The 14,802-nt window shown below is 35.7% G+C and overlaps 1 protein-coding gene across 50 annotated transcripts in view; it reads right to left on the bottom strand.

The window, feature by feature from the left end:
• PCM1 (pericentriolar material 1) overlaps nucleotides 1–14,802 on the bottom strand; it is a 103,593-nt gene that overhangs the window by 84,986 nt on the left and 3,805 nt on the right. For 23 of the 50 annotated variants that reach the window (XM_063816237.1, XM_063816210.1, XM_063816214.1 and 20 more), the window contains 4 exons: nucleotides 5,619–5,736; nucleotides 3,951–4,196; nucleotides 2,320–2,589; nucleotides 1,505–1,675 (listed from right to left, as the gene is read on the bottom strand). In XM_063816237.1, coding sequence (XP_063672307.1) covers nucleotides 1,505–1,675; nucleotides 2,320–2,589; nucleotides 3,951–4,196; nucleotides 5,619–5,714 — 783 coding nt within the window. In that variant the 5' untranslated portion in view covers nucleotides 5,715–5,736. Of the gene's footprint in view, nucleotides 1–1,207; nucleotides 1,325–1,504; nucleotides 1,676–2,319; nucleotides 2,590–3,950; nucleotides 4,197–5,618; nucleotides 5,737–6,007; nucleotides 6,192–6,466; nucleotides 6,615–14,802 lie in introns of all 50 variants that reach the window. The other 27 variants (XM_063816187.1, XM_063816192.1, XM_063816190.1 and 24 more) reach the window with 3 other exon arrangements.

The raw sequence follows: 14,802 nt of genomic DNA, 5'->3' as shown, positions 1-14,802 counted from the left end.
ATGTTATTAGTCAACTTTCATACCATGATTTTATATTATGAAAGAAATTGCCATCACAATGAATACTTTATATAAATTACAATAAATCTATACAAGTTCCCACTCCTCCCCAACAGAATTCCTTTACCCACATTGTCCTAACCCTTCCATTTCTGCTGGAACCTAAGGAAGAAATTATGCCTCACACCACTGTAAATAGAAAAAGAATTTCCCCACAGTAAAATCCGTTCTTCAACAACTGTTTGGATCAGGCTCTCTAAGTATCTCCTGTTGAAAATAATGTAGAGAAAAGAAATCCAAATCACCTCTTCAAATTAGGAAGGTCCGGGAAGAGAAAGGAGGCAGTTAAGAATTATGCAGGTCAATACTAATAGGAAACAAACCTTCAAATTCCTAATGCTGAATGGCATTTTGAACACCTCAAAACCCGAAGAGATATATGCTTATCCTCTCAAAACAAAAGCTTTACTAGTCTGTAATAGGTGTTAAAAGTTTAATAATGCATGGTTATAGGCACGCCTGTTTAAAATGCCTAAAAACACCCTAGCATTGAACCACACTAAGTTTTAGAAATCTTTCCTCAAAGTTCTGTAAATTACTATTCTTCAGAAAAACAGTACTTCAACAAATTTCATTTTTCCAAGTCAGCAATTACAGCATTTTTCTCATTGTGAATAAGTCACAATGTAAATGCTATCCTGTCCCATTTACTAGTCTTTCTCTCGATTTTTCAGTCATCTGGTTTTGCTCCAGTACTAGGATAGAGCCCAAAAAATGAAAAATTCTAATATCCTTAAGGTGTCCTCAGTGACAAATGAACTTGGTTATTTCCAAAAGACTACATGCTAGGTAATCACTAATGTTGCCTATTGCCCTTAATTCCACCATCCATTTTAACTTGCTCGATGCTTCTTAAAATTAGTGAAGCTTTGCTTAACAAAACAAACTACAAAAACAATGTTTCTATAAACTGAAGATCAAAAATTACATTTTCAAATTAACCATTAAAACTATTTTTAGCGTTAATAAATAAAACTTAACTTCCGTGTTTAAATACAGAAGCATACATACAGCATTAACAATTTGAGGGGTTCTTCCCTGGAATACACTTTTCATTAAGGAACGCCTATAAAAATAACATCTTGAAAACTGGGAGAAAAATTTAAACCTTCATTTCCAGCACTTTAATTACCAAAAAGCCGCTTACCGTGGTATCTGAAGCCTCAGACTGCACATCTATGTTTAGCGATGTGCTCTCAGCTACAGAACCAGATCCCACAGCTGAATCTATAGTCCGAACATCCTCCTCCTCATTTTCTCTAGCCTGAAATATTTTAGCGGTATAAATCATACAACTATTAAAATGGGCAATAAATTGTTATAATGGATGGCATGATTTTTTGAAAATATGTTAACTCCTCTGGGGTGGCATCAGAATGTCATCAGTAAATACACACTGAGATACTACAAAAATAATATGTTATTTTAAAAGTCGAATACTTACAAGGATTTTTTTAAGAAATTTCATATATGACTTCTCTTGTTCTTTAAGGTGATCTATTAGATGAGTAAGGCGCTCAACATTAGCAGATCTCTCATTTTTCTCTACAAGATCTTCCCGCATGGAACTAGCTTTAGTAATATAATCGCGAATTTGAACAAGCCTGCTTACAATCTGCAGGGGAAATATTTTTTTAAAAAAAAGCATGAAAGTACACAATATATAAAACTGAGGATAATTAGTTCAATAGCAACAGTTTTACAAATTTTTATTTCGAAGATAACCAAAGACACTTGGATTATTGTGTGAATTAACACATGCAAAAAATCTGAATCCAGCTTAGATTTTAATCAAAACATAATTGGTAATACTAAAAACTCCAATCACTGTCAATTCAAAAATAGATTTCAAAATTTTAATCTACAGTATCTGAAAAATTTTACTTCTACAACTGCATACAATTTTTTATATAAATTTTCCTAATGTTTACATAATATTGTTATAAATTAATTAAATGTATTATAGTTTTACAACTTTTCAAAAGAATATTTGCCATTTTAAAAAATTCCTACAAAAATCTATTAATCACTTTCCTGCCAATCCCCCTTTACTAAAAACTGACAATATGCTATTTTGTAAATAAACAGAAGCCTTTAACTAACCTGAAAGTAAATCTGGCAGATTAACGAAGGAGGTCAGTGAAGCACTTTAATTCCACCCAACTAAAATTCCTGTGTGCGTAACCTAATTTTCTAAACCTTAATGTTGGTATTTTGAGGTTTGTGTAAAGAATGAGCAAAAGAAACAAATGTTATCACCTGGCTGCTCTCCATTGCAGGTTCTCCCCTCCCATCTTCTTCAGACACCTGACAGTTTTGCAAGAGGTCATTACTTAAAGCAGAAGCAAACAACTCTTTACACTGTGCTGATCCAATCGTTTCTCTGTTTGGGGGACTTGTAGATGCATCTTTGCTCTTGTTAGTATTAATCTGCATAGGCAAAAAGTTGAAGGGCTTTCGGTTTTCACTAAGCTGACGTTTGTTGTTAGCAGCTGTTGCTCTACCTTGGGAATCACTTCCAATGCTTCTCTATATATGAAAAAGAAATCAAATCACACAAACATTAACCTTATGACAAAATTTTGTTTTAACCCCAATGTTCTTAGTTTCGCCATCAGATATTGATTCAGAAGGTGCACACAAAGAGCTTTGCACTAAGACCTGAAAGAGCTTTGGCTCTGTAACAGTCTTTCACTACAATATGAAAATTTGATTAGCATTTTCTAGACTTCACTTTGCTGAGACAATTCAACTGACGAATATGAACAAGGTAAGTCTAAATGAAGTACAGCTTGAGTACCCCTTATCCAAAATATTTCAGACAAGAAGTGTTAGGAGTTTCACTTTTTTTCAAATTTTGGAATATATGCATAAACATGAGATATATCTTAGGAAAGAGACCGGACTCTAAACATAAAATTCATTTGTGTTTCATGTGCACCTTATACACATAATCTGAAGGTAATCTTACACAATATTTTTAATAATTTTGTGCACGAAACAAAGTTTTGACTGCGTTTTCACTGCAGACCATCACACAAGGTCAGGTGTTAAAATTTCCACTCATGTTGGCACTTAAAAAGTTTTGGATTTTGGAGCATTTCGGATTTTCGTATTAGGGATGCTCAACGTGTCCTAGGACCATGGATCACACTTTAACTCATATTGCTTTTTATTACTTGCTTATAGTATTTTTATACGCTTTGGACCCAATGAATCAATGTAATTAAAGTTGTGTCTACATGAAGAACTGTCTGAAAAAGTATTCAGCTCAGTGCCTGACATACAGTTAAGTGTTCAATAATTGATAAATAGATATAAATAAATGATACATGATCATTACCAACATCATTATCAGACTTGAATCTACCTTTCTACATTTTTGGAAATGTGTGTGTCTCTATGACATATAGATCTAAGAGTAAAATATCTCTCAAGAATTTATTATCATTTCTACTTGTTTTTAGATCTAAACTTTATTTTGGTGATTATAAACAGAAAATAGTTTCATTCTAAACTTGAGGTAACCCAGCACATCCCACACTTAGCCAATGATATATATACTAAACTGGAACTTTCCATCACTTAATACCCTTTTATTCAGTTACCAAAATGCAAAATTTAGTTGTATAGTAAAATCACTTGAGTTAGTCATATAACATAGTATAAAGTCCAGAAATGCATGTCTTTAGCAAGTTTAGAAATGGGACTTCATTTCCTTCTAAAGAACACAGGACCATCCCCAGTGATTAAAATTCTTTCCATAGGCACAGAAACTTTTTTTAAAAATTACATAAACAGCTCAATTTTTTATTCCTAAGACAAATTATTTAATCCATTTCAAGTATTTCTCACAGTAATAGCTTCATTTTTAAAAATAATTCACAAACCTGATCTAAATCACTGAAGTTTATCCGCTGTTTCAGTTTCTCTAATTCTGCCTGCTCTGGGACAGACATCTGACTCATGTATCTACTGTGTGGGAACGTATGTGGAGTCTTTGTTCTTCGCCTTCCAACTCCTGGTGACGACTCCGGAGAAATATCATTGGTTACTCTTTTATCACTTTCTACACCAAACTTTTTCTTATTCTTTTCTGATGATCTATTTGCTTTCTTCTGTTGGGCACCCCAATCCTTTAAAAAAGTAAAAGCAAAAATTAACATGGCCTGTATCAAACCAGGAAAATAGGTTGGTATAATTAAAAAGTTTTGGTCAGTTTTAAAATTAAAAAAGACAAGACATTTTTGACAGACTTATACTCCTAGAGACAAATATTTACTTCTATTAACCCATTTTCCCCTCATTACATCTACCTTAATTGTATAGCCCATCCTTCTGAAAAGAGATTATTTTCTTATCAAGATCACTAACAAATACAAATCCTCAAATGCCAACCCTAAAATCAATCTGAATATTTCCAAGAGGATTTTTTTACATTGTGATTTTCTATTATAAATAGTGACATAAATTGCAGATACCTTTACCGATCTCCTATAAAGTCAGTACGTATCAAAAAGAGATCTGAAATCACATCAACCTAGGTTCTAAACCTAATTACTGTTTTCTGAAAAAACACTCTACTGTGTGACCCTAGGCTATTTATTTTACTTCCTATAGTCTCAGTTTCCTAATCTCTAAAATAGTGTCACCTTCAAAATAGGATTAAAACTAATTAGTACCTAGCATTTAGTAAGCAATAAAGACAGCTATTATTTTTATAGGTAAAAATGTACATGATAATAGCTAATACGGAATTACAAAAAGTGCTTATAGTTTTAAATAGAAAACATTTTTATTTACTTAAACTCACATAACCTAATTCATTCAACAAAAAGGTCTGTAAATTCCCACTTTATCCAATTGGAAAATTCTTTTAGTACTAGTATAGTAAACCACTTGGGATATTTTCCTTATTTTAACAAAACCCCCTTCTTTATGAACTGTCCTTCCACCCAATCTATGAGTGAATATTCCTGCCAACCTGTTACACTACTTACACCTCACCCCACCCTCGCCACAGAAGACTGAAAAAAGAAACACATATCTAATCCAAATTAGGATAATCATACTATAAAATTTCAAATTGGAACTAAGAGGTAACTAGTCAGTACATAACCGCACCCATAACTAAAAGCTTTAGAACAATGGGACAGCCACAGTATATCACATGGACCAGAGGAGAGAAAACTGGTCTGTAAAGAGAAAGGTGTGTTAGGCAGATGCACTCAAAAGCAGAGTTAGGGTGGTGAAAACTAATTCTTGATAATTTCCCAATTCCTTCTCCAAGTCCCTTCCTAAAACCCAGCTGCATGTCTTAAACATGGTTTCCATAAAAAAAACACTTTTACATCTTTATATAACAGTAAATCTGCTTTGGGACTTAAAAACTCAATTTGATTTGTGTCTTCAATTAATATAATAAACGGCCCAGGGTCTCTTAATGTCTCGGCCAGCAAGTGTTTACAAAGAGCATCAGTGAGTTAAATTTGGTCGGGGGAAAACTGCATTTTAACATTAATAGCCAACAACACACCATGAAGAGTAAGGAATCATACCATATTGTTGAGCCTGTCATCAACATTCTCATTACTCCAGTTTGGTAAATCCTGATCATTCATGCCATCTTCAAAGGGACCTCCTCCTGTGGCCATACTGGATTTAACAATTAACTCTCTGCGAAACAAGTTAAGAACTGAGCTTTATAACACATAAAAACAAATTCAATTTTCAAATCATTCCATGAAGTTTAGCAATACAATCTTTGAAGCACTGATTTTTATGAACTAAAATGAGGCACTGTCAACCACATCACAGACAAATTGATTTAGCTGTGACAGGCATATTATGATTCAAATGAGCTAGGTAGTTGGAATGACAGAGAAGGAAAGGAAAACCCCTGAATATACCTTGTGAGCACTAGTTTGCATGCTTGAAGATTACTTACTTAATTCAACACAGTTCCAAAGGGTAGAACAATAAAGTAGGAAAAATGTCATAAACAGCTAGACCCAGAACTTCTCCCAGGAAAGAAAGTATCTCTGTTCTGACAATGGACTTGGGATGAAGATGATACCCTGAAAACACAGGCATTAGTTGTATGCCAAAGAGTCAAAGACAGGAGAACTACTCTGCAAGAAACAAGAAGAAAATTTTGGTTTTAACAGGAAGGTACAATAGCAAGATGATAAGAAGGTAGGGAAAGAGAAGCAGGACTAGGGCCAAAACATCTAAAAGTGCAGTGGCTAGAAGACATTTTAAGAATAGTGATGCTTACTACCCTAGTTTAATTTGTATTAGTGCTTTCTCTAAATCTTGGTAAAGACTACCAAATTCTAATCCTCCCCATAAAAATGGGGTTTTTGCTTGTACATGTGAAAATCAAGAAAGGGACTGAATTTCCTACCTGGGTCAAAGAGATGAGAAAAAGCAGCAGCAATGGTGGAAGTAGAGGTTCAAAGGCAGAGATGATCATCAGAAAATAAGATTTCTGCATAATCTTGCAGAAGACTGGATTTCCACTAGCTGTGGCATTTGTACAGGTTGAAAGGGTGCTAGTTGAAAGAGGAGAGGTTGAGATAATTTTATCTAAAATTCAAGGGACATGAAAAGTCATTAAACTACACACAAAAGCACTGACATTCGAAAGAGACAGTTTGGCCAAGGTCATTCAGCTAAAAATGGCAATAAAAAAATATTAATAGGCTGGGTGCAGTGGCTCACGCCTGTAATCCCAGCACTTTGAGAAGCTGAGGTAAGCAGATCACTTGAGGTCAGGAGTTCAAGACCAGCCTGGCCAACATGGTAAAACCCCATCTCTACTAAAAATACAAAATTAGCCGGGTGCGGTGGCAGGTGCCTGTAATCCCAGCTACTCGGGAGGCTGAGGCAGGAGTATGGCTTCAACAGAGGAAGCCAAGGTTGCAGTGAGCCAAGACTGCACCACTGCACTCCAGCCTGGGTGACTAGCAAAAAACCATCTCAAAAAAAAAAAAAAGAAAGATTAAAAATTAAATAAATAGTAATAATGATAAAAATCCAAGTTGCTTTAATTCTAAGACCCTAACTCATCCCATTCACTAGAGAAAAAATATCAAAAGGATTATCAACTCTGAAAAAGTAGAATTTGTCCCACAGATGTTTTGATGCTAGAATATCTATTAGAATAACATATTACATTAACAAATTATATAGCAAATTAAATTTTATCTCAAAATAAAAATGATAAAATTCAACAAAATATTAATTTTAAAAATCTTAAAAATCACAACTACATTGACCCTTCCTGTTATATTTTACTCTGTTTTTTTAATGAGCATATATTACTTTAATAATTCTCTAAAGAGTTGAAAGTAAGTATAAACAAGCAGTCAACACTATGCTTAAAATAAGACATGAAGGACATCTCCAATAAAGACCAAAATAAGAATGCTACATATCAGTTACTTGGCATTCTTTCAGAAATTCTATCAAGCAGACAAACATGAAAGAGAAATATTAACACTGAAAAGAGAAAAGGTGGTATTCTTAAGGAGCAGGTATTCTTTAAAAATCTAGAGAACGTCAAAATATCACCAATACCACTTAAACGATGCTACTTATAATAGTGACAAATATATAAAATATCTAGGAATAATAATTTGGCTCTATGTCAAGAAGCACTATTAAACTCTATAAAACAATATGGGAGAAAAAATGTGAATAAGTAGAAAAACTATCTTCCATGATGGGAAACTAAATATTACAACCAACCACTTTTTCTAAATGTATATTGGCTTAATGTAATTCCAGTTAAGATCCCACTGGGATTCTCCTTAGAACTTGACAAAATAATTCTAAAATTTATCTGGAAGAATAAACATATCGGAAAAAAAAGTTACCATCTGTAAAATAAAAGCAAGGATAGCAACAGAGGTCAGGAGGTTAGAATGCTAATCCAAATTAGCTGTCTATATGGTTTTAACAATGCTGTCTATATGGTTAAATTAGTACTAGCTCAGGAACAAAAACCCTCAAATACATGTAATCAGAAAAATGTAGTAAGAAAAACTAGTAACAGCTAACGCATTTTATTTTGCTTACCACATGCCAAACACCATGCTAAAATATTTCACGTCCATTATGTCATTAAAGCCTCACAACAATTCTATGATGTAGGAGTGAGCACTGATACAACAACTTGCTAACAGATTTGAAAAAGATACATTTAGAGCTTTAACAGTCTTTCTTAAGTGGTATTCTTCACCTCAATCATAGAAGAGAGGAAAAATCGTTTGAGTCACTACTTTCTCAATTCTCCCAAGGATGGTACATATCCAGTACCATCCATCCCAGACACACAGAAAAAAAGTTAATTCACAGTAAACAACAGATGCCTTAGGGTATTGGAGCTTAATTCTCTCCCAACTGAGAAAGGCTGCCTTATATCATACTATCAAAATAGTCAAAGATTAAAACAGAATTTTAAACATCAATTAAGATTTTAAAAAGACAAGAAAATTGAATGGTTTTTAAAAACAGAGAACTTACTAAATTTAGAACACAAAGAAATAAAAAATAAAAAGTTCAACAGATTTTATTCACATAAAAGTAAATTCCTAAGTGTGCTGAGAATAGTAAATGAGAGCTTGGGAGAAAAAAAAATCTCAAAGAAATACTAAGTATAGTTAATACCTTTGTTATACAGAGAATTTGTTTTAAAAAAATAAAACTGGAGAAATATAAGCAAAACAAGTAGTTTGCAAAAAAAAAATACGAATATATAAAGTCCAGCTGCAAATTAAAATAAGAAACTATTAAATTTGCTAACTTTCATATAAATTACATATTATCTAATCCTAATGACAGTAAAAGGAAAATGGAATTCTCAGACACTATATTGAGAATATAAACCAGTATAACATTTCTGGAAAGCATTTTGGCCAATACTGTATCAAGAACTAAAACTGAATTTTTGACGCAGTAATTCTACCTCTCTATATGCAATCTAAGAAAACAACCTTAAATATGGTGGAAAGAACTATAATGAAGTTGTTTATTACGCTATAATTGTGATAAATTAAAAAACAACACTAAATGTCAAATGACAAAATCAATGCTATTAGGCAAACTGTACTACACTTGCTGGGTAGAATACTAAGTACCCTTCAAAATATGTAATTATGAAGCCTGGACAATATAACCTGTCGGTGTATCATGGAAAAAGTAATATAAAAAAGTAAAAAAGCAGTATGAAAAATTATACATAAATTTTTTTAAACAAAAGCTAAGAAACTTTATTAAAGTGCTTTCACAAAAGCAATTATTGGTTACAGGGTAGGCACTGGTGATTTTTCTTCTTTTTTTCTGTCTCATATTTTCAGGAATAGTTTACATAATTATTTATACTAGAAATATATTTTAAAACTTTAAAAAATAATATCCATAGAAGTATATCCAGTGAACCAAAATGACTCATTTAAATAAAACATTTTGCAACTACTGTTTTCTACATATACTGACATAATTTGTAATACTGAAGAATAAAACAGCCATGCAACAGAAGTGATGCCATATTTAAAAGTACTAAAAGCAATTGTTTTGAAACGTAAATTGGAAGGGAAAATTAAGATATTTAAGTCAAAATTATTACATATCATTTTTATCTTAAAAGAGTATGTTAGCAATACTTTCTATTAATAGAATAATGAAGTAATAGTAAAGTAAGATAAATGTATTAAGAATATATCTGGGCCAAGGTCGGCGTTATCACAAGGTCAGGAATTCAATACCAGCCTGGCCAACATAACGAAATCCTATCTCTACTAAAAATACAAAAACTAGCCAGCCATGGCGGCACACGCCTGTAGTCCTAGTTACTCGGGAGGCTGAAGCAGAAGAATCAATTGAACCCGGGAGGCAGAGGTTGCAGTGTGCTGAGATCACGCCACTGCACTCCAGACTGAGCAAGAGCAAGACTCCATCTCAAAAAAAAAAAAAAAGAATATATCTGGAGAAAGAATGTTTTACACATTCTATTTTCCTATTACAATAAATTCCCCCTAAAATGCAGAGCTTGTTCCAAAAACCTATTTCTGGCTAACGACTTTGAGCACTACTAAAATAAGTTTCTAAAACAATTTTAAAACTGTACACTCTAATTAGTTTGGGAAAAACAGATGATTTTTTTCAGTATTTTTTAAAACAAAATTTACTAAAGTCTAATCTATTAGGTTGGCAAAATGAACAATTTCATCCACTGTTACACTGTGATTGCCATAGGGGGTAGAATACTTTATAACTTAATGATGACACCAAATGTGTTTAAAAGGCACAGCATTAGTATGCCTTTAAAAAGTAAAACTATTAGTATGAAGCTAAAGAAATAATTGCATATGGATGAATTCTTTTTTTTTTTTTTTTTGGAGACAGAGTCTTGCTCTGTCACCCAGGCTGGAGTGGGGTGGCGCCATCTGGGCTCACTACAAGCTCCGCCTCCCAGGTTCACATCATTCTCCTGCCTCAGCTTCCCCAATAGCTGGGACTACAGGCGCCCGCCACCACGCCTGGCTAATTTTTGTTGTATCTTTAGTAGAGACAGGGTTTCACCATGTTAGCCAGGATGGTCTCCATCTCCTGACCTCGTGATCTGCCCGCCTGGGCCTCCCAAAGTGCTGGGATTACAGGCGTGAGCCACCGCACCCGGCCACATTCACAACATTTCCCAAAAATACTAAGTATCTCCCTCATAAGAGTAATGGCATGTTATTTCTCTTCATGTCAACCTCTTTAACCACCTAAATGTCACCATTACAAATACAGAATCTCTGCCTTCTAAATTTTATTCTGTAAACACATTAATATAAACTAGTACTTACAAGTACAGAAAGGATTCCAGTAACGGTCAGGCGCAGTGGCTCACACCTGTAATCCCAGCATTTTGGGAGGCCAAGGCAGGCGGATCACGAGGTCAGGAGATCGAGACCATCCTGGCTAACACGGTAAAACCCTGTCACCTCTACTAAAAATACAAAAAATTAGCCAGGCGTGGTGGCGGGCACCTGTAGTCCCAGCTACTCGGGAGGCTGAGGCAGAATGGTGTGAACCCAGGAGGCGGAGCTTGCAGTGAGCCCAGATAACGCCACTGCACTCCGGCCTGGGCGGAAGAGCGAGACTCTGTCTCAAAAAAAAAAAAAAAAAAAAAAAAAAAAAGAAGTATTCCAGTAACGAAAAGACTAAGGATGTACAGAATACCAATTCAAGCAAAACTGCTGTGCAGGATCAATAGGAGTTGGTGACTATAGTCCCCACCTTATCTGCAGTTTTGTGTTACAGGATTATAGTTCCCCATAGTCAACTATGGTCAGGAAACTGGTGAGTAAAGTACGTTATTTTGAGCGACAGAGACCACATTCTTGTAACTTTTATTACAGTATATTGTTGTGACTATTCTGTCTTATTAGTTATTGTTAATCTCTTACTGAGCCTAATCTATAAATTAAACTTTATCACAGTTACATACATACAGGAAATAACATACACATAGAGTTTGGTACTACCCACAGTTTCAGGCATGCACTGGGGGTCTCTGGAAGGTATCCCACACAGAATAGAGCAGACTACTGTATTACAACACGGGCGATAAAGAAGCAGAAGAGTTAAAGGATAGAAGAGTTAAAAGATAAAGGATAAAGGTTGCTAGAAACTGGGTATGTGACATACAGTTAAACTGATCAGAAAAGAAACAAGTTTTCTTTGTTGAGAGAGGATGATGATGAGTTCAAGTTTTAGAAATGGAGAGTATGAGGTGCCTATAGTACACCCAATTAAATTGTCAGGTTGACAAATAGCGATCTATCTCTCAAGAGAGAAATCTGCGCTGGAGAGTCATCCACTCAAAAAGTGGGACAGAGGACTCAGGGAGACGATAAAGAGTAAGAGAAGACCAGATCTTAAATACACTGGTATTAAATAGAGAGGCAGAGGAAAAGGACACACTAATATACTAATAAGGTACAGAAAGACAGGAGGGAAACCAGGAGAGCCTGCCAAAAGGGGAAAAGTGTATCAAGCAGAATGTGATAAGAAACCAAACAGTTACCTTGTCAGATAAGAGAAGTACTGAGAAGTATCCTCCTAGATTTAGCAACAAGGTTACTGTTGACTTTGGTGAGAAATTTCAGCAGGGGTAGTGAGGGTCAATTCCATAACTGGAATGTATTATTGGAAGGAAGAGGGAAAAAATAAAGGAAGTCATTAGCTAATATTTTTAAGGAATCAGCCTATGATGAGAAGCAAGCACAGATGGTCATAAGGAAAGTTTTATTAAAATAGAAGTATCTTGAGTACGTTTACAATTTGTTGGTAAGGAGGGAGATACTGGTCGGGTGCGGTGGCTCACGCCTGCAATCCCAGCACTGTGGGAGGCTGAGGTGGGTGGGTCATCTAAGGTCAGGAGTTTGAGACCAGCCTGTCCAAAATTGCGACACCCTGTTTCCACTAAAAATACAAAAATTAGCCAGGTATGGTGGCACATGCCTGTAATCCCAGCTACAAGAGAGGCTGAGGCAGGAGAATCGTTTGAACCCGGGAGGCGGAGGTTACAGTGAGCGGAGATCGTGCCATTGCACTCAGCCTGGGCAACAAGAGAGAAACTCCACCTCACTAAAAAAAAAAAAGAGGGAGATACTAAAAATGCAGAAGAGAAAGGAGATAAGCAACTAGCATGTGGGCTCTGAGAAAGCGGGGGCCATTGGGGTCTAGAGCAAAAGACAAATGATTAGCTTTAGAGAGGAAGAAGAACACCTCTTTAATTGAAAAAAAACAAGAAAGGATGGAATGGGTTGGAGGCTGGTTAGCAGATGTGGTGGTAGGAAACCAAGGGTGTTCCTAAGTGTTGTGAAGTAGGAAGGACTGTACATTAAATGTGAGGGTGAGACAGCAGTGTCTGAGAGAGCGTAGAAAAGTAGGGAATGGAGAATGACCGTGGGCAGCACTACGGACTCAGGGAAACGAGAGACTATTCACTCATATAACACGTACTACAGATATTTTTTTCCAGCAGTGCTCATATCCCTCAATATAAACACTCCACTGAATCCACCCAAGGTTGAAATTTTGCCATGCAAGTTAAACAGAAAGACAGTAAGATAAGAAAGTTGAAACTGTAAGAAAACAATTGGTAGAAGTGATTGATGACAGTACTACGGGTAGCTGAACGGGGATAAAAATAAAATCCTTCTACTTTAAACACGCACTTCTACTCATGCTATGCCTTACTAAACGAAGTTGAAACTGTTACTTTCAAGTTTCATTTAGCTATTTTTGACAGCCTTAGTGGTTTTTTTTTTTTTTTTTTTTTTACAAAGACACAAAAATGAAAATATACTATGGCAATTTTAAGCTACTTTCAATGACTTTTTTTTTTTTTTTTTTTTTTTTTTAAGAAAATCCTGTTAGGCTGGGCGCGGTGGCTCACGCTTGTAATCCCAGGACTTAGGGAAGCTGAGGCGGGCGGATCACGAGGTCAGGAGTTGAAGACTAGCCTGACCAACATGGTAAAACCCCATCTATATTAAAAATACAAAAATTAGTCGGACATGGTGGCACGCGTCTGTAATCCCAGCTACTTGGGAGGCTGAGGCAGGAGAATCACTTGAACCTGGGAGGCAGAGGTTGCAGTGAGCCAAGACTGTGCTGCTGCACTCCAGTGGGTGCCAGAGCAAGACTCCATCGCCAAAAAAAAGAATATCCCGTTGCAGGATTCTAACTATAGAGACATATTACGGTAGAATATCACGGTATTAATTACCATGAAAATACCTATGACTACATTTTACCTTTGAAATAAGAATATAAGGTAAAGAAGAAATTCAAAGTAATCAAATAATCAGGCTGGGTGCAGTGGCTCACACCTGTGATCCCACCACTTTGGGAAGCTGAGGCGGGCGGATCACTTGATTCGCCTGGTCAACATGGCGAAACTCTGCCTCTACTTAAAATGCAAATATTAGCCACGTGTGGTGGGGCATTCCGGTAATCCCAGCTGTTTGGTAGGCTGAGTAAGGAGAATCAATTGCTTGAACTCGGGAGGAGAGGGATGCAGTAAGCCAAGATAATGCCACTGCACTCCAGCCTGGACAACAGAGCAAGACACTGTCTCCAAAAAAAAAAAATCAAAGTAATCAGTAACGTAAAAAATTATTTTTTTCTCAAATGGCATTAAATTACTCATAATCACCTCTGAAAATATCCAAGATATGCCTGTACTTTTCCTGACAGTAACTGGCGCATGGTTTCACTTTCTACTTCATTCCCTGCTTTCATGAACTAAACACTTGCAATGACTTTTCTAGGACTCTGGCCTCAATTCCAATATCCATCTCATCTTCTCTATTCCAATACTGAACTGATAATTTGTTCAGGATCCTGAACTTCTGAAGTTCCTCTTTCTGATCATAAGTTTTTGCATTCTACTTCTCTCACTTTATTCCTGCTGAAACTGCTCTTAGCCTTCCTGAATACTACCAGCCCCTTGATCGTTTCTCTCCCTAAATCTATCAATCCCTTAATTCTTTACTCAAACCCAAACCCAACTAAGTCATTGCAAAAATGCCTTGCTAGCTAGCATCCTTCACTTCCTCACCTACTTGCGTACTGTGTCAACTCAATTCTGGCTAAACTCCACTGTCTGTTTTCTCTGCTACTATTCTCAAGCTGTCAAAAAGTGGGGAAATCATCATAAAATGGCATTGCCTGTGATCA

Source organism: Pan troglodytes, chromosome 7 (genome assembly GCF_028858775.2).
Source record: "Pan troglodytes isolate AG18354 chromosome 7, NHGRI_mPanTro3-v2.0_pri, whole genome shotgun sequence".
NCBI classification, from domain to species: Eukaryota; Metazoa; Chordata; class Mammalia; order Primates; family Hominidae; genus Pan; species Pan troglodytes.
This window is presented reverse-complemented; position numbering and strand designations above follow the sequence as displayed.